This window comes from Capra hircus, chromosome 4, assembly GCF_001704415.2.
Source record: "Capra hircus breed San Clemente chromosome 4, ASM170441v1, whole genome shotgun sequence".
Classification (NCBI taxonomy): Eukaryota; Metazoa; Chordata; class Mammalia; order Artiodactyla; family Bovidae; genus Capra; species Capra hircus.
In genome coordinates, this window is record NC_030811.1 from 63698134 (window position 1) to 63724984 (window position 26851).

The 26851-nt window shown below is 40.6% G+C and overlaps 1 protein-coding gene across 2 annotated transcripts in view; it reads right to left on the reverse strand.

The window, feature by feature from the left end:
• DOCK4 (dedicator of cytokinesis 4) overlaps positions 1-26851 on the reverse strand; it is a 472836-nt gene that overhangs the window by 83921 nt on the left and 362064 nt on the right. For both annotated transcript variants that reach the window (XM_005679177.3, XM_018047173.1), the window contains exon 27: positions 11421-11515. In XM_005679177.3, coding sequence (XP_005679234.2) covers positions 11421-11515 — 95 coding nt within the window. The remainder of the gene's footprint in view (positions 1-11420; positions 11516-26851) is intronic.

Genomic DNA, 26851 nt, shown 5'->3' on the forward strand with positions numbered 1-26851 from the left:
TGTGGAACAATATTAGATAATTCATATTTGAAATAAAAAATTTTTTTCTAGAACACCTAGAAAAAAAGTGAAAGAATCTATCACTGAAATGATATGCAGAAAAATCTATAAATTCATATGACCCAGAATTATATTGTCTTGATGTTTTACAATTTTTAAATTTCTAAACAAAGCAAAAATTTTTTAATAAACTTACAATAGTCTATATTTTATTAATATGGAAGAAAGTATAAAAAACTTACAAAATACAGCAAAAGAGAAAGAGCCCAAAGATGAAACGGGCAAGCTAAAGCAATAGATTATATTGAGTATTTATTTGACCGTCTGCTCTCTGCTCTCCCCTATTCAAGGTGTTAGCGGGCATGTAAGAGCTATGGGAGTCAGATTGCCTCTCCATGGTGACAAGATTGCCACTAAGGAAACCACTACAGACGGTGAAATCGTCCATATCCTAGTACTAAGCTGTGCGAAACTGACAGTGTTATAGCAGTTTGGAGAAGGGGGCACCTCTGCCCTGGAGAATTAGGGAAAGCCTGTCAGAGGGGCCATATACAGTCATCTGTACCTTGCTAGGGAGATTAACAAAGGATTTAGTAAGCATCCTTGGTCAACTCTTGAGTTAAGCAATTTGTTCAAAATCAGCTCCTTTTTATGGCTACAAGAGCATATGTTCAAAACTGAATGCAATTCCAATTGGCTCATTTAATGTCAGATAACAGCATTTATTGAAACAAGATAGGTCACTCCCCAAACCACCAGCAACGAAGCACCAATTAATAAATGACTGATATTTAAAATCTCTTTGGCCTTTTCTAAGATGCACGCATAAGGAAGTGCTTGTGATATGATGAGGCCCTAGTTCTCATTACAGGACTTGTAACTGAAGGATGTAACTGTATGACCCTAGGTAAAATAACATGAAACAAAAGACCTCATCAACCTCACACCTTGGTTATCCTACTGGTAAAATAGAGATTGAAAGAATATTTAATTCTCATTAGAAGAATATTTATAGTTTTTGAAGAACATAAATGTTCCTTATTGCAATCTGTTGGAAAAGTCACTATTATAGTCTCCCTGTGGGGCAGGAGAGGACTAACGAGGCTAAGGAATATGGTTGAATATGGAAGCTCAAGTTAACAACTTATTGACAGAGATTATTAATACATCTTTTGTCCCCTGTTATTGACTGGAGATGTTTTAACATTCACTTACATAACAAATTGCTGGCCACAGGCATTAGTTTCTGCCAAAACCCCTGGTCAACAATGTGTTAAGAAGAACAAAGAGAAGAAAGCCACCATTTTCTTGGGTACTTGCTCTACCACGGGCCACCACTGTGTTACATTCATGTGCCTTTTAATATGTCATTTACACCTTCCAATGACTCATCCTATGAAAGTCAAGCATAAGTAAAGCCTATGAGATTGAGAAGTCCTATGGTTTCTTCTATTGCCCAAATGGCAGATATCAACAGTGAATTCCACATCAAAGAGACAAATCACATATATCAAAACAGTATAAAGTGACAACTGTCCATAGACACTGATGAAATCCATGCTGGTAACTGATTAAGTTTCTAAAGTAGTTCATTCAAATCTTACTATATAAAACTAAAGCTTAATTATCAGAAAATGGAACACTATCAGGCAAGGAAGGGGCTCTTTGCCCAGCACCTATCACGTTGTTAGGCTCCTAAGTTTAAAGAAGAAAATTTTGCATCTCTAACAAATGTTTTCCTTCAATAGTCAATGAAGACACAGAACCACGATACCTGAGTTTCACATCAAAACCACCTTCTGGCCCGCAACTCTAGCTTGGACTGTTGTTCAGAAAGAGTAAACTCTAGTGTTAGTAGAACATGACATATCTGAGATTTGGGTTATTGGGCCCAATGCTGTGGAAAGGAGCCAACAAACTCAATCTTCCAAGTGAGATGATTCCTTGCCAAAGACTACTCATTCATAATTTATATGCTAGATCCCAAACACATGAACAAAATCCACGGCTTCTTGAACAGCACTTGCTGGTAAACGACAAGGAGTCTCTCTGGCTTTATGAAGGACCTGTGAGCCTCAAGCTGACTGCTTACTGGAATCACTGGGGAGCTTTAAAAAACATATATGTCTGGGTCACACCCCAGAGATTTAATAATTGGACTGGGGTGCAATGTGGACCTCAGGATCAGTAAAGCTCCCAGGTGATTCCTATGTACACCCAGAGCTGAGAACCACTGATCTAGACAAATCTTTTTAAAAGTTAGACAAACTTCCATGGGTGCCTGGTGATCAGTTAAGATGTACATCATGATTCAGCAGGCTTGGGATAGGGCTAAAAGTTCTACATTTCTTACAAGCTCCTGGAAATGTTCACACTGTTGATTCACAATCCAACTTTTGAAGAGCAAGGCTCTGGAGAGGTCCAAGTCAGAAACACATTCCAAACAACACTGCTTCGCATTCTCCTGCCTTTGAGAATTTTAGGCCAATGACTACTGTGACTCTTTAACAAGACATGCATCCTTGCTCTACACTGAACATCTCATCCTCTTACCAAGGGTGCTTTATCATCAGGCATAAGAAGTACAGGGCACAGGCCTTTTCAGGGGCTTTGGAAAGTACTGCATATGTCTGTTAGTCGCTCAGTCACGTTCGACTCTGTGCAACCCCATGGATTGTAGCCTGCCAGACTTCTCTGTCCATGAGATTTTCCAGGTAAGAATACTGGAGTGGGCTGCCATTTCCTTCCCCAGGGGATCTTCCTGACCCAGGGATTGAACCTGGGTCTCTTGCATTGCAGGAAGATTCTTTACCGTCTCAATCACCAGGGAAGCCTGGCAATTTATTACATAGGCCAATACTTTAAAAAACAAAATGTAAAAACTGCTTTTCATTTTGGCATGCGGCAGGTGGTATGATGAGGGATAAGACCTTCAAAAATATGACTTCCCAGGGCTAAAAAGATCTTAAAATGACTATTTCAATTGCTTTTCATTTATGCTTATAATATTCAGCCCAAGTCACAGAGGCAGCTCCCAGAGCTTTTTATGCCTCAGCACTAAGACAGTTTCCTGGCACACAGGCCCTCAATCAGCTAAAAAGGCACATATATATTATGGCTCCTTCACTGTGGTGGAAACCTGTAGTGTTTAAGGATTTTTCTTTACTTGTTCTAATTTACCCAAAACCATGTGGCTCCCTTTGGTTTTATTCTTTTACTCATGACTCAGTTTCTGAATATGTGGACTTTTCAAATCTCAGGGCTCCAATTCAATAGCCAAGAAAGGTTTGCAATCTGTTACTACAAATGGTCAAAATACTGGTGTCTGCCATAGGAATGCAAGCATAAGGATCACTTTTGACAACCCTAATCTATGGCACAGCATGATAAATGTATACATAAAAGAGAAACTAGCAGACAGGAAATCAAAGCTCTTTCTTCAAGTTTTCCAGCTGCCACCTCATTTCTGGCATTTAGAAAGTATTTTTATACAATGCCATTCCCCCTAGAGAAACCTCATCGTATAAACTGTCCTTTTGAAAACTACTCTAACCTGATAATCTGCTCAAGCCAAAGCCCATCTCCATAAATTATAAATGGACTGAATATTTTGGATTCCAATATCCAGTTTTTAGATAAACTGGGCATCAATAAGGTTAATGTTTGTGTACTGAAAAACTAAGGAGCTCTAAACTTGGAGGATGACAAATTCCCTATAAGCTGGAGGGTTAAGAGGGCAGATCAAAATCCTGGACAGCCATCGGAGGAAACTGACCTAAGCTGCTGCTGCTAAGTTGCTTCAGTCATGTCCGACTCTGTGCGACCCCATAGATGGCAGCCCACCAGGCTCCGCCATCCCTGGGATTCTCCTGGCAAGAGTACTGGAGTGGGTTGCCATTGCTTTCTCCGTGACCTAAGCTAGTGGTCCTCAAATGTCAGTACATGAGTAGCACCTGAAAGATATACAAGGCTTTAGGGTCTCACCAGAGGCTATGGCTTGGTGAGATCACGCCGGGGCTCAGCCACATGATTCTGATACATGTGATCATGCATTGTGAGGTCTGGGGTTAGAGATGGAAAAGAAGACAGATGAGGGTTGGAACTTGGTGAGCAATGATATTTGGGAAATTTGTCTATGGTAAATACTGCATCACCAAAGGCCTAGCCCAGTAAGTGTTTGCTGAATGACTGCAGTTTCAAACCAGTATTTAAATCTATGGTTTGTGATAATTATTTGCTGTACTAGATATTTCTTTCTTTTTTTAATATATAAATTTATGTATTTTAATTGGAGGTTAATTACTTTACAATATTGTATTGGTTTTGCCATACATCAACATGAATCCGCCACAGGTATACACATGTTCCCCATCCTGAACCGCCCTCCCTCCTCCCTCCCTGTACCATCCCTCTGGGTCGTCCCAGTGCACCAGCCCCAAGCATCCAGTATCATGCATTGAACCTGGACTGGCGACTCATTTCATATATGATATTATACATGTTTCAATGCCATTCTCCCAAATCATCCTACCCTCTCCCTCTCCCACAGAGTCCAAAGACTGTACTAGATATTTCTAAAATGTAAGCCTTGTAGAACTTTTTATACTTTTCTATAGCTATTTTTTTTAAATAAACTTTTTCTAAGAACAGTTTTAGGCTTACAGGATTATTGCAAAGATAATACAGAGAGTTCCTGTAAACGTCATACCCAGTTTCCCTTATTATTAACATCTATTATTGGTATGGCACATTTATCACTGTAAAGGAACCAATACTGTTTCTATACATATTTTGAAGAAGAGACTGAGATTAAGACAGGCAAAGCTGATGGAGAAAGCCACTCCAAGTGGAGGTCACAGAATAAGCCAAAACAGGAAGGCAGGAAAAGAAGTGACTCTGCTTTTAGTCAAGGAGGTATGCAGTGCAGGTGAGGTCAAAAGAATCAACAAGGATTGAAATGGAAGGATTTTTAGAAATTCCATGACCTTCTCCTCTGGGCAGTGTTGGTATAAAATCACTCATGTGGCAACAGCCTCAGTTTTTGTCTGTTTGTTTGGCCTATTAGACTTAAATCCTAATGAATTCTTGCCTTTCCTCATGTATTCATTCTACCAACCCCTCACACCTCACCAGGAGATGCAGGCAATTCTTTTGTAAATATTTGCTATAACTCTGGAAGTATGGCACATTTCTCTTAGTAATATAGTTTTTGGTAAAAATCACTATCCTCCCCCACGTTCCCCCCCCCTCCCACTACAGTAAAGTATTTAAAGACAATGACCCTAATAGAAAAACCCCACAAAAAACAGTAGTAATTATTTTTCAATGAGTCTTCAACAGATGATGAGCTTCCCTGGTGGCTCAGATGATAAAGAATCTTCCTGCAAGGCAGGAGACCCTGGCTCAGTCCCTGGGTTGGGAAGAACATCTGGAGAAGGGAATGATTACCTTTTCCAGTATTCTTGCCTGGAAAATTCCATGACAGAGGAGCCTGGCAGACCTCAGGCTTCCCTGGTGGCTCAAATGGTAAAGAATTTGCCTGCAATGCAGGCAATCTGGCTTAATCCCCAGGTGGGGAAGATCCCCCGGAAAAGGGAATGGTAACCCCCTTCAGTATTCTTGCTTGGAAAATTCCATGGATAGAGGAGCCTGAAGGGCTGCAGTCCACAGGGTTGAAAAGAATTGGTCATGACTAAGCAACTAACACTTTCAATTTTTCACTTTCAACAGATCATCTACTCTAACATCAAACTTTGCATAGTCTGTGTCACATACTTCATCTTCCTTCCTGTTACAACGGATCAATGCTCCTAGCTAAAGCCAAGCTTCCTGCTGGGTACTTTATCAGTGCTATCCTAGGTGTGGTGAGCTTCCTTCATTGAGAAAGTCTCACCACAAAAAACAATGTCAACGGAGCTAAACTGCATGCTTACACAGCTCACCTAATTTCCAGTGCGAGTTGACAGCGGACAGCGCTACCTTCAGGAAAGGTGTTCTCAGACAGGCACAATGAAAAATCCTGTACTTGATCCCACCCCTACTGGCTTACCTAGGGACACTGTTTCTTCACTTAGGCCTGTTTTCTTTAGCACTATCAATATTTCTTTTTCCTGTGCCCTCCCTATCTGTAAACCAACATGCATAATATTCCATATTCAGAAATGAATCTTAGCGTTCATATCTCCTTCCAGATATAGCCACATTTCTCTGCTCCTTCTTACAGCAAAATCTTCTAAAGAGCTGATAATTATTGCTTTCATTTTTTTCAATTCCCATCTGCGCTCGAATTCACTCTGATAAGACTTTCATCTTTATCACTCTACTGAAATAGCACTTGTCAAGGTCACCAGTATCTGCATCCCACTGCCAAAACCCAGGGATAGTTGTCAGTCTTCATCCTCCAACCTCCCCAGACGCCTTCCTTTATGAAATATCTTCCTCAGATGGTTGATATTATGCCCTTCTGGTTCTCGCCTTACATCAAAGGCTGCTCCTCTTCCATCTCTGTTGCTGGTGGCTTCCAAACATCTTGACCTTGGAAGATGGGCATGTTGCAGGGCCCAGTCTTAAGGATGCTTCTCTTTCCAATCTGTACTTTCCTCTAGAGTGCTCTCATTCAGTTTGATGACTTCAAATACTACCCAATGCCAAGGACCTCAAATGTATTAGCATGTCGCTAGTCTTCACTTCTCTGAGCTCTGTACAAGCATGTCCAGCCTCTTCTCCACATCTCCACTTGGGTATCTAACAGCATCTCAAATTTCTGCTCAACCAAAGATCCCTCACCTCTCCCATTCCTCTCTCAGTATCTTCCATTTAAGTGAATGTTAATACCATTTGCCCTTCTGTTGAGGCCACAATTCTAAGAGCCATCTTCAAACTTTTTTCTCTCCTGCCCACATTCAGCCATCTCCAAGTCTTGTCATCTCTGTTTTCAAACAGGGGCTCTGTATCAACCCAGGGAGGTGGGGTAGGGAGGAAGATAGGAGGGAATTTCAAAAGGGAGGGGATATATGTATAACCATGGCTGATTCATGTTGAGGTTTGACAGAAAACAACAAAATTCTGTAAAGCAATTATCCTTCAATAAAAAAACAAATAAAAAATTTTGAAAAATCGATCTTCCCACTACCTTCATTGCAATCCACCTGTTCAACTCGTCATCTTCTCTTACCCAGAGTGCTGTTATTAAGCTCCTAACTGGTCTTTCCTGGTTTCTCTCTTGTCTCTTTACCCTCTAATATCTGGACCTTGTCTTCTTCCAACTTCATTTTTACTGGTTCCTTCCCTCCTCCCATTTCCTCCACACAGTCTTCCAGATCCTTGAATGTGCCATCTTCACTCTGACCACAGGGCCTGTGTGTATGCTATTCCTGCTGATAATAAGTCTTTCTTTGCTGTCTACCTATTAACTCCTGCTACAGATTTCAGCTCAAGTCTCACGTCTTTATAAAAACTCCTATTCCAGTCTAGAACAAAGTTCCTTTCACAGCTCCCCTCTCAGAACTGTGCTTTTTATCATGATGACATTTATTTTACAGATTAGGCACTAGAAAATATTTACTGAATGGAGTCAATGAAGGAATGGATGACCTTCCCTAAGACTCTCTGATTCCATAAATCACTTATTTGCTATATATCTCATTTGAACATAAACTGGTGAAGGTAATGATCAGCTAACAATTCAGTGTTTGGTGGGAAAACACACACACACACACACACACACAAAAGTAAATGTTTGAAGCCAACATGCAGAGAAGATAAACAAAATAAGGGTCTGAAATTTTAACTGCAGGGCTAGGGAATTTTTACTTTCCTCACTAAGCAAATCTTGAAAATATGTATAAAGCTGTGACTTTATTTTTGTACTGTATTTTGCAATGTGTATGGAAGAGGGTGGAGAGAAGCCTGTCTCAAAGTGCCCTGTATTTTTGGTACTCAATTTTCATCTTCCTTATGTTCCTTCTTTCTCAGATTGAGCAGTTGTCCTCATGTGAAACATCTACCAAGAACTTACAGTGGCCAGGCACAATTAAGCTTTGCAGTCAAGCAGAAGTCAGCTTTCTTATTCTTGGGAAATTTAGCCTGGACACACAATGTGAGACATTCAGGTAGAAAAAAACAAAAGACCATACTAACAGCCAGGTATTTATAAGTCATAGCTTTTGGTAGGACTTCACATAATGCAGAGAAGCTACAGGATTTGGGACAGCACAGTTTAAAGATAGCATTTAACTGACTTGAAAACACTGGAAGAAAGGACCAACATATAAAAGAACACGTACTTTGTGGGATGGGCTATTCAACTGAGTTCAAGCCTAGGCAATGGTGACTTCTGGGCCAGTTACCATCAATTTGACATGTATCAAGCATACAAGTGGGTAGTAAAAGTGGAAGTTTAGGTATAAATGTCTCTTTGAGGGACACTTCTCAAATATTTTTCTAAGAAAGTTAGTCTCATGGAAGAAAAGGTGGTCAACTTCAGGGACCTAGATCTAGCTTCTGAAACTTGCTTCTATACAATTTAACAAAGTAAAACCTTTTAATTCCTGGTGTGGGCTCTTTAACATATTTAAAATATCTTTCAGAGATTTATTTCTCTATCAATACTATTGATGTTTATATTTTTTAACAGATAAGACACAAACAGCTGAAGGTTTATTTCTGAACTTTCAGTTCAGTTCAGTTCAGTCACTCAGTCATGTCCAACTTTTTGCAAGCCCATGGACTGCAGCACGCCAGGCCCCTCCCTGTCCATCACCATCTCCTGGAGTTCACTCAAACTCATGTCCATTAGTCGGTGATGCCATCCAACCATCTCATCCTCTGTCATTCCCTTCTCCTCCTGCCTTCAATCTTTCCCAGCATCAGGGTCTTTTCAAATGAGTCAGGTCTTCGCATCAGGTGGCCAAAGTATTGGAGTTTCAGTGTCAGCATCAGTCCTTCCAATGAATATCCAGGACTGATCTCCTTTAGGATGGACTGGTTGGATCTCCTTGCAGTCCAAGGGACTCTCAAGAGTCTTCACCAACACCACAGTTCAAAAGCATCAATTCTTCAGCGCTCAGCTTTATAGTCCAACTCTCACATCCATACATGACCACTGGAAAAACCATTATCACACAAGAAAGATCCCACATGCTTTCAAGGTTTGAATGGGAAATGACTATGACAGTTAAATGAGGAGAGGAGAGGAAAGCGAACAGCAGAAGTCAGGGGGTCTATTCCAACTTGGCAGGTGGTTCACAGGCTGTGGAGTCCTGTCTATGAATTAGGTTGGATATACCACAGCCAGACATCACCAGGGGAAAAGTAGTGCCAGATTCCTATCAGCACTGACTTGGATGTCAGTGGAATGATGGTACTGCATTCAGCAAAGTCTTATGACCTTTTTCTTAGGTTTGCTATGGGACTAATCTTTGGTTTACACACATTACACAGAGCTCACCTCTAACAGAACCATGCTCCTATTTGGCTAACATTAGGGATGGAAATCTTGAACATCATAAGTTTACTCAAAAACAAAATCTGACTTCTAAGTGTGCTCCCCACTCACATGACCATAAAGTCTTGCCAAGTATAGTAGAGATTTTTAGGTGGTGACAGAGTGAGATGGCATTTCCTATCATAAGCCACATGATTGTCATGGTTTTCAGAAGCTCAACCACCACCTTTGTACAAAAGGAACAAAATGTTAAACTCACTTTCAGTTTGAATGTCTGCCGCTGGAAATTCTAATTCAAGTCAAAATGTCCCTCTGCACAGGGCAGGCAGGATGACCAAATGATGATGTCAGCAGCACAGACCCCTTCCTGTGCTGGCTGCCTGGACCACTCAACACCCTCTCCAGGTACCCAGAATGTTTGCTGTTTGGTAATGAGGCCAGAAGCATGACCAGTGGTTCCCACTTAAACCTGCAGCATCTGGACATTCAGATGAAGAGAGATTTGATTCCACTCACAGATATCAAACTAGATATGCTGAACTCTAAAGAGAGCTATTTCAGGATTCTCAATTAGTCTTCAAAATGGAAAAGCTGTTTCTGTACTTATGTAAAATATAATATGCCATATTATACAATTTGTTACTTCACAAAGTTTTTAACACAGCATTTTAACACCTCCTCATCTCTAAATGTGTACTGCAGCAGAAGCCACATTAGGCATCTCTAATCAACATCAAACCCTATCTTCCTGGGGCTCTTACCTTCATCGTATTTGGGAACCTGGGGAGGACAAAGGATGTTTTTGACCCATGAACAGATACCTGAAGAATCCAACCTTCACCCTGAGCATGAGGGTTTAGGGGATGGGAGAAGAGGAGGAAGAAGAGGCAGGCAAATGTGGGCTAGAAGGAAAGGATGCTTGTGAAATAGGGTAAATTATAAGTGTGGAGATAAAGATCAAGCCACTTTCTTAAAAACAAACAAACAACAACAACAACAAAAAACCCCACTTCATATTCATTTCAAATCCTGAGACAATAGAGGCCAAAAGTGTGAGAGCAGATAAACCCATGATGCTGTGCCCTCCAGGAATAGCTCCTGGAATAGAAGGCCCTTCTGACCATCCCTTACTCTCCTTTCCTGGTTCCTACTCATTCAACTATTGACCTCAGATCATTTTACTTTTTCCTCCCAATATGCTTAATATAAGCTAATTTTGCCAACATCAGTAACTCCCCAAACGTCTGTATCTCTTCCTGAACTTCCTTCAGAGCACTATTTTCAGCCTTCTGTTCGTCACATCACTCACGTGTGTAAAAGGAACTTCAATCTTCACCTGCCTAACTCGGGGATCCTATCTTATTTCCAGTGCTCAGCACATGGGAGATGCTGAACATATTCTCTGAGTTAAAATGAGTTAAGAAAGATCAGAAATGACTCAAGGGTCCAGAAACAAAGCTGGTATTAAATAACCTATGGTACATTTAGTCAATGGAATATTATACAGCTACAAAAGATAATGAGGGGCTTTCTACATACTGACTTGGAAAGATTGCCAGGATTTTATGTAAAAGAAAGATTTGCAGGACAGTTCATTTATTCTGCTATCTGCTAAGCTCTGCATAAAGGAACAGTGGGAGGACATGCAAGAAACAAATAAAAGCGGTTATTGCAGGCTGGAAGTAGGGGTAAAGTAGGTGGGAGAGGGGACTTCTCCAGGCATACTCTGTTATACTGTTTGATTTTTGAGCTATGTTAACATACTACCTATTTAGAACAAATAGTAATGATTAGGAAAAGCAAGCAAGCAAGCAAGAAACAAACAAAACAAGTGAGACAAGTTAACTCAGAAGCAAAGAAAAAGAACTCCAGGATTTGGAGGTTTCAAATTTGAGATAAAGGTGACTGTATCATTTCATATTCTCCTCTTCCCATATTCAATGAGTTGCAATTATCATCAATGTAAATGTCTTACTTGTTAGCCACCAAGCGCATGACAGTCCAGTCCTTTGGAAACATCTCTGGGCGTATCAATATTCGGAACACAGTAAATATCTGCAGCAGGAAATCCTTGGGTAAGGAGGAAAGAGACCATTTTACTGAGTTATTGTAATTGTTCACACACACACACACACAGTTATTGTTACCATTTCTAAAGCACTTACAGAGAAAGGAGCCATACTCAATACTTTTACCCAGGAGAAAAAATCATCTCCTTCCCCATTCTCGGTGCCCAGTTGATTTGCTACCCTTCCCAAACCTTCCTCCTCCTCTCTTTCTCATGCATAGTGGAAATGACGCTTTGGTTTTCTCCACAAGCTCTAAACATTTAGGTTTGAGAAATAAGACAGAAAACTTTGAACAGATTAGCAGGGAAATGTATTTTCTTTCTTCTATTATAGTGTCCTAAACTTCAGAACTTTTCAGTTCAAGAGAACTGCAAAGGGTCTTAGTTCAATTATGCTTTCCTTTAAGTGGGTGTTAGAATTTAGAAAGCTATGCTCATTGAAAAGCATCTTAGGCAAAAACCCATGTTTCTTAAAGGGCATTCTAAAAATGCAGGATTAATGGGATGCATGCAGGTTTATAGAATCTGAAGGTCCTTGGCAGAATAAATAGAGAGAGGGATATGTATGAAGTTGAGCCCAGTGATAAGTCCTTAGAAACTAAGAGTATGTCAAGGTATTCTTCATAAAGATGCCATACTAAGGGCACTGGTATTTATGGAGATGGGATCTTTAAGCCGAGCACCTGGAAACACTCTTGACAAAAAGCTATTGTCAGGCATAGAAATATCATTTCTTAAAATGTTGTAAGAAACAGACCCACAGTGCTGGAGCACATTATTCTTAATAAGAACTCAAGAAGCTAACACCCTTCAGGTAGTGAATGAAACGGAGCTTGCTCTACTCAAAAAGAGACAGGCTCAATCTAATTATGATTTAGATTTGTTCACTAGAAAACTTAAAGGTAGTTTTGTAACTTAATTGCTGCTAGGAAAATATATTTCACAATTTCACTGAAGGTAACAGTATGGTGTTGCTCAGAAAAACACCCCAAATATAAGACTTTTATTTATCAAACCTAACAACACATTAGGTTAAACATGTAAGCCACTTGAAATTAAGATTATCAGTCACCCATACCATCAGTAGACAGAAAGATCCTAAAAAGCTAGAAACACGTGGGAGCTATATTCTAACAGCTTTGATCAAACCCATAAATATTTTGACAAGGATTTAATTTAGCTTCTTTGGCATCAGCACACATACACTGATGTGTAGTCCATGCTACGTGGAAACATGCCCACTAGGTCGTCTGTCTTTAAATGGTGAGACAGATCCTTCCTGTGTTGGCAGAATCACCACAGACAGTTTCCCAAACGTATTCTCCTTCAGGTCAGATAATTTTGGGCAACTCCAATTCTAGCCCTCCATTGGGATAGGGGGTCATTAGCACACCAAAACTGTGAGAAGCTCTTTTTAATGCACTTCTAACACTTTTTTCAGTTTTCCTGTTGATTCCTCTGCATTTTGCAGACATGAACACATATAACCCTTGCAAAACTGTTTGCATTTACCTTTCACAGTGTTATACTTCACTTTAGTTTTCTGTCTTGATGTATTTGCTCAGACAGACATTTAAGAAAAAATCCTGAAGGTGGGAAGTCATTTGTTTTTTATAGTTTACAAGTACTTTTGTTGGGAGAATGAAATGGCAGCCCATTCCAGTATTCTTGCCTGGAGAATCCCATGGACTGAGGATTCAGGTAGGCTATTGTCCATAGGGTTGCAAGGAGTCAGATACTACTGAAGCAATTTAGCACACATGCACGTGGATGTGTGTGTGTGTGTGTGTGTGTGTGTGTGCACGTGCCCTCAGATGCTAGGTCGTGACTGACTGACTGTGACCCCATGAACTGTAGCCCAAAAGGCTCCTCTATCCATGGGCTTTTCCAGGCAAGAAAACCGGAGTGGACTACCATTTCCCTCTCTAGTGGATCTTCCTGACCCAGGGATCGAATCCACATCTCTTGTTGCATCTCCTGTATTGGCAGGTGGAATCTTTACCACTGTAGGTTCTAAAATGCTGATGTTTCATCTTTTCTCCTCTAATCATTAAATGGAATTGGAAATTGGAGGCAGCACCCCTCACAGTAGGGAATAGGAGAGAGGGATGTCTGTTGCACAGAGGGAAAAAAATGGCTGAAAAATTGGCTCCAGGAGGCAAGATATCTATCTTCAGGGCTAGCAATGTTGACTGCTGTTTTGTAGTGCAGGGGACAAGGGCAAAGTTATTCCAGGTGTAGGACCGGCAACATACAACCAGTTTCTGTACCATCTCATTTTCCTATTCCCATTTAGCTCATAAAATAAAAGGCGTGGCAGCACGGGGCCTTGGGCCAGTGCCTACAAACTGACATTACCCTTTATTTCCCTGAAGAAAACCTCTCACTATCTCAAGTAGCTTTCTAAGCTTCATCTACCTTTGTGGAACCAAACACATTCATTTGTAGAAATCTTATAATGAAAAATAAAAGAACATTATACTGAGATCAGAAAATCTAGATTTTAATCCTGCCTCTGTCATTAACAAACTCAATGACCTAGATAATTTATTTAACTTCTCTGGAGCTGAGCTCTGAGGCTTTATAATGTGAGGGTTTGGGCTTTCCTGGTGACTCAGATGGTAAAATGGAGAAGGAAGTGGCAACCCACTTCAGTATTCTTGCCTAGATAATCTGGTGGACAGGGGAGCCTGGTGGGCTGCTGTACATGGGGTTGCACAGGGCTGGACATGACTGAAGCGACTTAGCAGCATCAGCAGATGATAATAAAATCTGCCTGCAATGCATGACCGAGGTTCAACCGCTGGATTGGGAAGATCCTCTGGAGAAGGGAATGGCTACCACTCTAGTATTCTTGTCTGGAGAATTCCATGGACAGAGGAGCCTAGTAGACGACAGTCCATTGAGTCTCAAAGAGTCAGACATGACTGACTGACTCACACTTTAAAGTCTCTTGTAGTTAGAAGAGACTAAAAATAATTAACATGGTCACTCATCTACTCATGCAGTATGCAAAACTTTTTATATTTCTAAACTGTAGGTTAATGTTTCAGTAGATGGTAACACAAGCACATTCCACTGTGGTACTTACACGGGTTCAGCAAGTATTCTTGTCAACTGCCTTGTCACAGGTTACATTTCAAACTCAGTTCCAGTATTTTAAAGCACCAAGACCTGAATGTGAGGCTCAACATCCCATCCCTCCCCAAATGCATGGGTATTTCCTTGTCTGTTCTAAGGACTTTTCACTAAACAAGAATGTCTGCACAGATAAGTGAATTATTTTTGCACATATGAACAATAAGTAACAAATTCTTTTTAAAATTTAAAAAAAAGAACAGTGTTGCAAACATACTCTGGTTTGGATAGCACATAGAAAAAAGTTTCATATGCTATTATTTTAAAATTGGCAGCCTGGCAACAGTTCCTTTTTTGTTTGTTAACTTCAAATAGCACAACATAGTTATTTAATTGCATTACTGGTTATTATTCAAATAAGGGATCAAAATTTTTTTAAAAATAGGGAAGTGTTATTTCACAGCAATACTTTTTTTTTTTTTGCAGTGCAAGAGGTTCAAGGAAGAATGTTCAGGTGAAAACCTTCACAAACAACAAAAAGTCTCATATTCAAATAGAAGAGAAAGTAGAAGTAATTGCTATGGTGTTAGATAATCATTAACATTTATTCATTCATAAATATTGGGTGCTTTAATATGTGCTAGGCACTGTAAAAGAGGCTGGGGACACCTAGTGGGATAAAATATATTCTTTCATTTATTCATGCAAGAATATTTACACAGTACCTGCAACATGCCACATCATAACAAGTTAGCTGAATGTGACCTCTGCCTTCCTCAAACTCAGTTTTGTGGGAGAGATGAGTGCTCATCTATTTAAGGATGTGCTACAAACTAGGATAAATCTGTGGGCCAGCTATTTCACTGCTTCCCTGATAGCTCAGATGCTAGATGACAGTCCACGGAGTCTCAGAGTCAGACAAGTCGGAGTGACTAACACTTTAAAGTCTCTTGTAGTTAGAAGAGACTAAAATAATTAATACGGTCATTAATTGCAGTGACCATATTGCAGGTCACTACAATTGACCTGCATTGCAGACCTGCAATGTGAAAAACCAGGTTCGATCCCTGGGTCAGGAAGATCCCCTAGAGAAGCAGATGGCAACCCACTCCAGTATTCTTGCCTGGAAAATCCCATGGATGGAGGAGCTTGGCGGGCTACAGTCCATGGGGTCCCAAAGAGTCTAACAGGACTGAGGGACTAACACTTTCACTTTCACAGGTATTTCACACCCAGCCCCAGAGGCAAGACAGAACACAGGCTTACCCAGGCTGCCAAAGGGAGCGCTCAGAAATGGGGCGGGTACGTAGATCAGTTCAGTTCAGCTGCTCAGTCATGTCCAACTCTTTGCAACCCCATGGACTGCAGCACACCAGGCCTCCCTGTCCATCACCAACTCCTGGAGTTTACTCAAACTCATGTCCATTGAGTTGGTGATGCCATCCAACCATCTCATCCTCTGTCGTTCCCTTCTCCTCCTGCCTTCAATCTTTCCCAGCATCAGGGTCTTTTCTAATGAGTCTGTTCTTCATATCAGGTGGATAAAGTATTGGAGTTTCAGCTGCAGCATCAGACCTTCCAATGAATATTCAGGACTGATTTCCTTTAGGATAGACGGGTTGGATCTCATCGCTGTCCAAGGGACTCTTAAGAGTCTTCACCAACACCACAGTTCAAAAGCATCAATTCTTTGGTGCTCAGCTTTCTTCACAGTCCAACTCTCACATCCATACCTGACCATTGGAAAAACCATAGCTTTGGTTAGATGGACCTTTGTTGGCAAAGGAACGTCTCTGCTTTTTAATATGTTGTCTAGGTTGGTCATAACTTTTCTTCCAAGGAGCAAGCGTCTTTTAATTTCATGGCTGTAATCACCATCTGCAGTGATTCTGGAGCCCCCAAAATAAAACCTGTCACTGTTTCCCCAGTTTCCCCATCTATTTGCCATGAAGTGATGGGGCCAGGTGCCATGATCTTAGTTTTCTGAATGTTGAGTTTTAAGCCAACTTTTTCACTCTCCTCTTTCACTTTCATCAGGAGGCTCTATAGTTCTTCACTTTCTGCCATAAGGGTGGTATCATCTGCATATCTGAGGTTATTGATACTTCTCCTGGCAATCTTGATTCCAGCTTGTGCTTCATCCAGTCCAGCATTTCTCATGATGTACTCTGCATAGCAGTTCAATAAGCAGTGTGACAATATACAGCCTTGATGTACTCCTTTCCCGATTTGGAACCAGTCTGTTGTTCCATGTCCAATTCTAACTGTTGCTTCTTGATCTGCATACAGATTTCTCAGGAGGCAGGTCAGGTGGTCTGATATTCCCATCTCTCAAAGAATTTTCCACAGTTTATTGTGATCCACACAGTCAAAGGCTTTGGCATAGTCAATAAAGCAGAAGAAGATGGTTTTCTGGAACTCTTTTGCTTTTTCAATGATCCAACGGATGTTGGCAATTTGATCTCTGCTTCCTCTCCCTTTTTTAAATCCAGCTTGAGCATCTGGAAGTTCACGGTTCACATACTGTTGAAGCCTGGCTTGGAGAATTTTGAGCATTACTTTACTAGAGTGTGAGATAAGTGCAATTGTGTGGTAATTTGAACATTCTTTGGCATTACCTTTTTTTGGGATTGGAATGAAAACTGACCTTTTCCAGTCCTGTGGCCACTGGTGTGTTTTCCAATTTGCTGGCATATTGAGTGCAGCACTTTCACAGCATCACCTTTCAGGATTTGAAATAGCTCAACTGGAATTCCATCACCTCCACTAGGTTTGTTCATAGTGATGCTTCCTAAGGCCCACTTGACTTTGCATTCCAGGATGTCTGGCGCTAGGTGAGTGATCACACCATTGTGATTATCTGGGTCCCTGTACAGTTCTTCTGTGTATTCTTTTTTTTTTTTTAATTTTTATTTTTACTTTATTTTACTTTACAATACTGTATTGGGTTTGCCATACATTGACATGAATCCACCACGGGTGTACATGCATTCCCAAACATCAACCCCCCTCCCACCTCCCTCCCCATAACATCCCTCTGGGTCATCCCCGTGCACCAGCCCCAAGCATGCTGTATCCTGCATTGGACATAGACTGGCGATTTGATTCTTACATGATAGTATACATGTTTCAATGCCATTCTCCCAAATCATCCCACCCTCTCCCTCTCCCTCTGAGTCCAAAAGTCCACTATACACATCTGTGTCTTTTTTGCTGTCTTGCATACAGGGTCATCACTGCCATCTTTCTAAATTCCATATATATGTCTTCTGTGTATTCTTGCCACGTCTTCTTAATATCTTCTAATTCTATTAGGTCCATACCATTTCCATCCTTTATTGAGCCCATCTTTGCATGAAATGTTCCCTTGATATCTCTAATTTTCTTGAAGAGATATCTAGTCTTTCCCATTCCATTATTTTCCTCTATTTCTTTGCATTGATCACTGAGGAAGGCTTTCTTATCTCTCCTTGCTATTCTTTGGAACTCTGCAATCAAATGGGTATATCTTTCCTTTTCTCCTTTACCTTTTGCTTCTCTTTTCATAGCTATTTGTAAGCCCTCATCAGATAATCATTTTGCCTTTTTTGCATTTCTTTTTCTTGGGGATCATCTTGATCCCTACCTCCTGTACAATGTTCCAAACCTCCTCCTCCATCCATAGTTCTTTAGGCACTCTATCTATCAGATCTAATCCCTTGAATGAATCTACTTGTCACTTCCACTGTATAGTCATAAGAGATTTCACTTAGATCGCTCATTAGATCTGAATGGGCTGGTGGTTTTCCCTACTTTCGTCAATTTAAGTCTGAATTTGGCAACAAGGAGTTCATGATCTGAGCCACAGTCAGCTCCCAGCCTTGTTTTTGCTGACTATATAGAGCTTCTCCATCTTTGGGTGCAAAGAATATAATTAATCTGATTTCAGTATTGATTATCTGATGATATCCATGCATAGAGTCTTCTCTTGTGTTGTTGGAAGAGGGTGTTTGCTATATCCAGTACGTTCTCTTGGCAAAAGTCTGTTAGCCTTTGCCCTGCTTCATTCTGTACTCCAAGACCAAATTAGTCTCTTACTCCAGATATTTCCTGACTTCCTACTTTTGCATACCAGTCCCCTATAATGAAAAGGACATCTTTTTTGGTGTTAGTTCTAGAAGGTCTTGTAGGTCTTCACAGAGCCATTCAACTTCAGCTTCTTCAGCATGATTGGTGAGGGCATAAACTTGGATTACTCTTTTATTGAATGGCTTGTCTTGGAAACGAACAGAGATCATTCTGTCATTTCTGAGATTGCATCCAATTACTGCATTTTGGACTCTTTTGTTGACTATGATGGCTACTCCATTTATTCTAAGGGATTCTTGCCCACAGTAGTAGATATAATGGTAGGTGGATAGGGATACATAAAAGATGGATAGATAGATAAACAGGAAGATAACAATAACTACGGACCAACGATAAACAAGCAAATAAAAAGACAAATGAATCTCCTACCTTTTCCCTGGTAAGCAGTTTGGAAATTCACCCTGAGGACAATGTAGAGACACTGCGGGACTTTATACATACGTGTAAGAAGATCATACACCTGTTTCACAAAGATTTTCTGACTACAATATACAACGCAATGTTTTGTGTTTAAATATATGATGGTATCAGAACAACACAAGATAGAAATCAGTTGCATATGAAACAGTATTGGTGAGACACAGAAGGAGGCCTTTGGAGATCATGAAACCTCAGTTAAGAAATCTGGGGGAAAAGGCTTCACGAGGTACTGGACAGCCTGGGACACTGTCTCCTCATGTAAATGGGACAGAGCCTTCTAGGTACATATTGCTGACAAAGGTCCATATAGTGAAAGCTATGGCTTTTCCAGTAGTCATGTATGGATGTGAGAACTGGACCATAAAGAAGGCTGAGCGCTGAAGAACTGATGCTTTCGAAACGTGGTTCTGGAGAAGACTCTTGAGAGTCCCTTGGACAGCAGGTAGATCAAATCAGTCAATCCTAAAGGAAATCAACCCTGAATATTCATTGGAAGGACTGATGCTGAAGCTCCAATGCTTTGGCCACCTCTTGCAAAGAGCTGACTCATTGGAAAAGACCCTGATGCTGGGAAAGACTGAAGGCAAAAGGAGAAAAGGGTGCCAGAGGATAAGATGGTTAGATAGCATCATAGACTCAATGGAAATGAATTTGAGTAATTTCTCTCCAGAAGACAGTGAAGGACACGGGAGCTTGGTGCACTGCTGTCCGTGGGCTAACAGGGTTAGACACAACTCAGCGCCTGAACAATAACAACATGATTCAGACTATAGTCAAATGCTATTTTAAAAATCTGCCACAAATTTCAAACATGTGACACTGTTGATTCAGGGTATGAACTCAATTAAAGAGTGTTAATCAAAATTATCACATTGAAATTTATATCCTTACAATTTACTAAGTAGATTATGCAAAAATAACTTCCAAATGGCCCTCAATCTTCAAGAACTATAGATTTTTTTTATTTTGTGATAAAATAAAGACTATAAGTTGCAATAACTTCATGGAAAAAGATGGCTTCTGAAGCAATCAGACATTCATTATGAGGGTTGATTCACTCAATAGATCTAATGCTTAGGACACAGAGTCCTTACTCTCAGAGAGCTCATATTCATCAAGAATACAAAAAAACAAACACACATGTTCTCACAGAGAGGGACTGTGGTCTGTGAAGGCTCCATTTTTAAAAAGTGACATCTGGGGCTTCCCTGGTGGCTCAGTGGTAAAGAATCCAGCTGCCAGTGCAGGAGACGTAGGTTTGGTCCCTGACTCAGGAAGATCCCACATGCTGCAGAGCAACTGAGCCCACGCACCACAACTGTTCAGCATACGCTCTAGAACCCTGGAACTCAACTACAACTGAGCCCACAACGTGCTAGAGTCCGTGCTCCTCAACAAGAGACGCCACTGCAATGAGAAGCCCAGACACCGCGGCTGGAGAGGGCCCCCGCTCACGGCAACTAGAGCAAAAGCCCACACAGCAATGAGGACCCAGCACACTGTAAAATAAGATTTTTTAAAAAATGACTCCTGAGCCAGATTTAAAGCAGGAGGTGAAACAGCAATTTAAAATTATCTATACAGTTTGTGAGGAATATACAAGTAATCACAGTAATCTTAAGTGACAGGAATGAAAGGTGTTGGGAAAGGGATGGAGGACAGTGAGGGTGGAAGGAAAATTGAGAATAAGGAAGACAATCAAGAGACTGGGTTTTGTCCTGCAGATAATGTTAAGGCCTCAGGGTTTTACAGATGGCTTGAGACTTGATCAGATATGACTGTTGGAAGCTGCTGCTGCTGCTGCTAAGTCGTTTCAGTCATGTCCGACTCTGTGCGACCCCATAGACGGCAGCCCACCAGGCTCCCCCATCCCTGAGATTCTCCAGGCAAGAACACTGGAGTGGGTTGCCATTTCCTTCTCTAATGCGTGAAAGTGAAAAGTGAAAGTGAAGTCGCTCAGTTGTGTCCAACTCTTCGTGACCCCATGGACTGCAGCCTACCAGGCTCCTCCGCCCATGGGATTCTCCAGGCAAAAACACTGGAGTGGGTTGCCATTTCCTTCTCCAATGCATGAAAGTGAAAAGTGAAAGTGAAGTCGCTCAGTCATGTCCGACTCTTTGTGACCCCATGGACTGCAGCTCACCAGGCTCCTCCACCCATGGGATTTTCCAGGCAAGAGTACTGGAGTGGGGTGCCACTGCCTTCTCCTGTTGGAAGCTAGTGGGCTAAAATAAGAGAGACAATGAAAGGTAATAATAGTGCTGTATCTAACTTTCAGAACATGTATACTTTCAAGCTTAGGGCAAGATCCTCACAGCTCCATATGAAAAGTCATAATCAACAAAAAACAGGAGTTTTACTGCTCTATATATACATAAAATGTCAGGGATATGGACAAAACTTTAGCCCCCAGTAGAAGGTGGGTGTATTACAAAGGGTGGGTTATAATAACACATTACTGACTACAGAAGAAGGAAAAAAACTCTAATCACTGCTTAGTTTTTGCTTTTGTTCATTTCAATAATGGCAGGTTCCAGAGAAGGAAACAATACAGAGGAGTAGCACCATGGGCCACACTCCTGCACACTTCAGCTGACCATGACTCACACACAAGGGCCCGAAGACCAGGGAGAAGAAACAGCCTCCTGTTCACGACGCTAGCAGCGATTCCAATAGTCACTCTGCAGACACCCAAGTTCTCCAAGCAAGAATGGAGTCCAAACACTCGAGGCTTAGCAGATACTTGAGAACAACATACTCTCAACAATCATTTTGATTTAGAGACTCATGGGGAAACAGCTAGGCCAAATCTCTCTTTGAATTGATAAGAAGAAAACAAAATAATAATGAACCACCAAAACAGTAATTTGAAAATCTCAGTATAAAGTTTGTCAGCACCAACTAAGATTTAGAATGTGTATATCCCATGATCCAACAGTTCAAATTCCAGAAATTCATTCTACAGTAATAAGGGCGCAAGTCCATGGAGATCTATGTCTTGACATTAAGATGTACATGGCAGGATTCCTTCTTTATATTAATATATACATATGTATATTTTTTGATAGAAGGTAGTTATTTCATTTTTTTAATCTTTTTATTGAAGTATAGTTAATTTACAATATTGTGTTAGTTTCAGGTGTGCATTGTATATACATACCACAACTTTATGCATTCCTCCATTGATAGACATTTAGGTTGCTTCCATATCTTGACTATTGTAAATAGTGCAGCTATGAAATTGGAGTGCATGTAGCTTTTCAATTTAGAATTTTGTCTAGGTATATGGCCAGGATTAAGATTACAGGGCAATATGGTAGCTCTATTTTTATTTTTGTAAGGAATCTATACTGTTCTCCATAATAGTGTTCCAACTTACATTCCCATGAAGGATTCTTTCTAATGGAAAAAGTCATAAACATATTGAATGCTCACCAAAAGGGGAATAATTAAGTTTGGAACATTATGTAATGAGATTCAGAAAAATGAATGATGCAGTGGGCTATATAATGTCCATGATACATTATTGTGTGAAAAGAAAGGCAACCCATATGAATAATATGATCCATAGGCATGTGGATTCAGCAAAGAAAACAGTCTATGAAGACACACCCTGATGTGTTATCAGTAGTTACCTCTGGGAATGAGAATATATATGTGTGAAGGAAAAGAGGATATATGCTTTATTACTTTAAACTGGGATATATATATGGGATTTTCAGTGTCTAATTCCAGTATCAGCTATGATTTCTCATTAATCACTCTAGAAAGTTAGCAGATAGATCACTTTGTTGACAAAGGTCTGTATAGTCAAAGCTATGGTTTTCCATTAGTCATGTATGGATGTGAGAGTTGGACCATAAAGAAAGCTGAGTGCTGAAGAATTGATGCTTTTGAACTGTGGTGTTGGAGAAGACTCTTGAGAGTCCCTTGCACTGAAAGGAGATCAAACCAGTCAATCCTAAAGGAAATCAGTCCTGAAGATTCATTGGAAGGACTGATGTTGAAGCTCCAATACTTTGGCCACCTGATGTGAAGAGCAGACTCACTGGAAAAGACCCTGATTCTGGGAAAAAGTGAGGGCAACAGGAGAAAGGGGCAACAGAGGATAAGATGGTTGGATGGCATCACTGACTGAATAGACATGAGTTTTAGCAAACTCAGGGAGATAGTGATGGACAGAGAAGCCTCGCATGCCGCAGTTTATGGGGTTGCAAAGAGTTAGACATGACTTAGAGACTGAACAACAACAGTGAAGCTTTATCTTTCCTTACTGATACTCCTTGTTTCTTCAATTTCTAACCTAACCAAAAAAAATCTCCCCAAATTCTCCCTCGCTGCTTTGGTGTTTTCAGACACCTGCAATTCATGACTAGAACTCGCTCATTTCTTTTAAAGAGGTGATAAAGGAAAAGGTTATACAATTTTATATCAAAGATTCTGGGTTATGAAAGCATGGGAGAAAGTTGAATTTTGTTGACTAAGCCAAGAGCTGGGACATTAATAGAATTCCTAGCCCTTCAAGTTACTTGGGAATGAAATGGTATCAATCTTCACTGCAGGGGTTGATGAAATAAGACTGCAAGAAAAGAGTTTAGCACTGTATCTGGTTCATGGCTGTGAGGGTGAGGGTGAGGGTAAGGAGGGACTCCATAACTATTAGCCATCATCACTGTTGGTTATATCAATACATATCACACACATTTATAACTGAGTAATTTAGATGCCCTAATAACATAAAGGCATTAATAGAGACTGTTTTATTAGCCTTGATATCCCAGACATCTAGTCCAGGTGCTCAACAAATATTTATTGAGTCAAGCAACTGACACAATAAAATGACAATAGTGCCTACCTCATGGGGTTCTTTTCAGGATTAAATGAGTCAGTGTTAATCAACCTCTTAGAACAGTGCTGCGTAAGTATTGAGTTGGCCAAAAAGTTTGTTCAGGTTTCCGTAAGATTCAGATCGATGCTTTTTGAGGTCCTCAGCTCCTTTATGAGAATACAATGCCCACCATCCTCGTAAGACTTTTGGTTTGAGGATCCATTTGGCAGCAAAACCAAACTACTTAGAAGGTCTGGTGGCTCAGACAGTAAAGCGTCCTCCTGCAGTGCAGGAGACCCGGGTTTGATCCCTGGGTTGGGAAGATCCCCAGAGAAGGAAACGGCAACCCACTCCGGTACTCTTGCCTGGAAAATTCCATGGACTGAGGAGCCTGGTAGGCTACAGTCCATGGTATCGCAAAGAGTCGGACATGACTGAGCGACTTCACTTTCACTATGTATCCCACCTACAGTGAATATTTTGTTTAGCTGCAGAAACACTGAGGTGTTTGATTATTCAGTGGACCCTTGACAATATGGGTTTGGGTTGTGCAGATTCACTTATACATTTTTTTTTTCAATAGTTCAGTTCAATTCAGTTCTGTTCAGCCACTCAGTCAGGTCTGACTCTTTGCGAGCCCATGGACTCCAGCACGCCAGGCTTCCCTGTCCATCACCAACTTCCAGAACTCGCTCAAACTCATGTCCATTGAGTCGGTGATGCCATCCAACCATCTCATCCTCCGTTGTCCCGTTCTTCTCCCACCTTCAGTCTTTCCCAGCATCAAGGTCTTTTCAAATGAGTCAGTCCTTTGCATCAGGTGGCCAAAGTACTGGAGTTTCAGCTTTTCAACAGTAAATACCCCAATACTGCACAATTGTAGCCAGTTGAATCAGCGTATGTGGAGCTATAGATACAGAGGAAACAGATAGGTAGGAACCACATACACAGAGGACTGACTGTAGGTTCCATGTGGATTTTCAATTGCATGTTGTTCAAGGGTCAAACTGCAGTTGCTACGGCTAGTACTCCTGGAGATGCTGAGGGTGAGGCTACACAGTACATGTGCCACAGTATCTTTCTGGAATAGCAAAGATTCTGATTTCTGAAATGCATGTGGTATGAGGACTCTAGGTAAGGGACTGTGGACCACTGCAATCATCTTTGGAAAGTCTTGTAACATAGATTTCAGTAGCATGAATACAGATATCTGACTTTGAAGAAAATTGAGAACATGAAAAACTTATATGCTAAAAGATGACATCTGAATTTTTAAAATACAGATGAAAACCAGATGACTAATTAGCCTTTCATAAGATAAATGCCTCCAGCCTGCCTTCACTCCAGTTATTTCCCTTCCAGTCTTACACTGGGCAAGGCATGAGATTAATTAGGTCCCTCCTGCTGCTTTCTTAGGGACTTTCCCTGGTGAGTTAGCACCTTTTTATTTTTAGTGTCTCCCTTTCTACCAGCTCTGATTATTAATATTTCAACATGTTTAAGCTTTCTCCATGATAAATATTCCTCTAATAGCCCAACTTCTCCTTCAGTAGACACCTTATACTCCTCTTCTTGAAATACAGTTTACATCCACTACATCTTTTTCTTTTTTAATCCCTCAGTCTATGACACCTTGGCTTCCCATTCTTATCAATGCACTGAAAATGCTCATCAAGTTTACCAAATATCCAATAATTCCATAGTGCATCCAGATAGGTCTTTCTTAATACAAATGTGATCACGTCTGTCCCTTCTTAAAACTCTCCATAGTTTTCCAATGTCTTCATAATAAAGTCTATATATATTTAGAGAGGTTTATGTTTTACAACTCTCTTCTAAACTCTATAGTCAGTCCATCAATTCACAGATGTTGCCTGAATACCGACAATGTGTTAGGCAAGTTCTGAGCTTGAGGATACAGTGGTGAACCAGCAATAGCTTCAGACTCAAGAAGATTATATAAGCTAGTAGCTAGGAGTTGGGATATATATAAACAAAAATATTTCAGATTCTAGTAACGGTACAATGGTAGATGTGGTATATCAGGATATCTGGGTGACATTACAGCTGAAAGAAGGAGGCAGCAGAGGATGAGATGTTTAGACAGGCATCACCAACCCAATGGACATGAATCTGAGCAAACTCCGGGAGAGAGTGAAGGACAGAGGAGCCTGGTGTGCTGCAGCCCACTGGGTCACAAAGAGTCAGACACAGCTTCGCCACTGAGCAAGAACACAGTTGAGAGAGCTGAATGTCTTAGCCAAACATGGCCAGCACACTCCTACTCAGTTTTCAGCCAAGACTTCCTTTGGCAAGTTTTCCTCTAGCCTTGAGTTTGGGCTGGCTGCCCTAGATGCTCTGAAGCACTGTGTGTTGACTCTGTGTCTTCACCACTCTCATTTGCCTATGTCACTGCCCATGACCTTTTTGATTCCACCCCCAACAGGAACTGGCCTTTTTGCTGCTGGTTACATAACAACACTGATAGCACTTGGTATGCCTGAATTGCTCAATCTGTATTTCCTAAAGGATAGATGAAGTCATATCATTAAATAATTTTCCTGACCTTAAAGTCCAGTTTTGTTTTGTTTTTAGGCCCCACTATTTGGAAGAGGGACATGTGTCTTTTGAAAAGGTCAATCACATGAAACATTCCACTCATTATTTTCATTTGCTTTATTATTGTTAACATGAATATTAAAGCATAAAACTCAATACCTAGATTAAACAATGCTTTTTTGGCTTATGCTTTTCCACACTTTTTTTTTTTAATTCCTAGGCTCTGTGAAAATATGTAATCTTTTCCTATATGAATTTTGAAATATGAAGTTATAAACTTTGTAAAACTTAATGATTCCTCAGCTGTGTTAAATATTCAACTTGT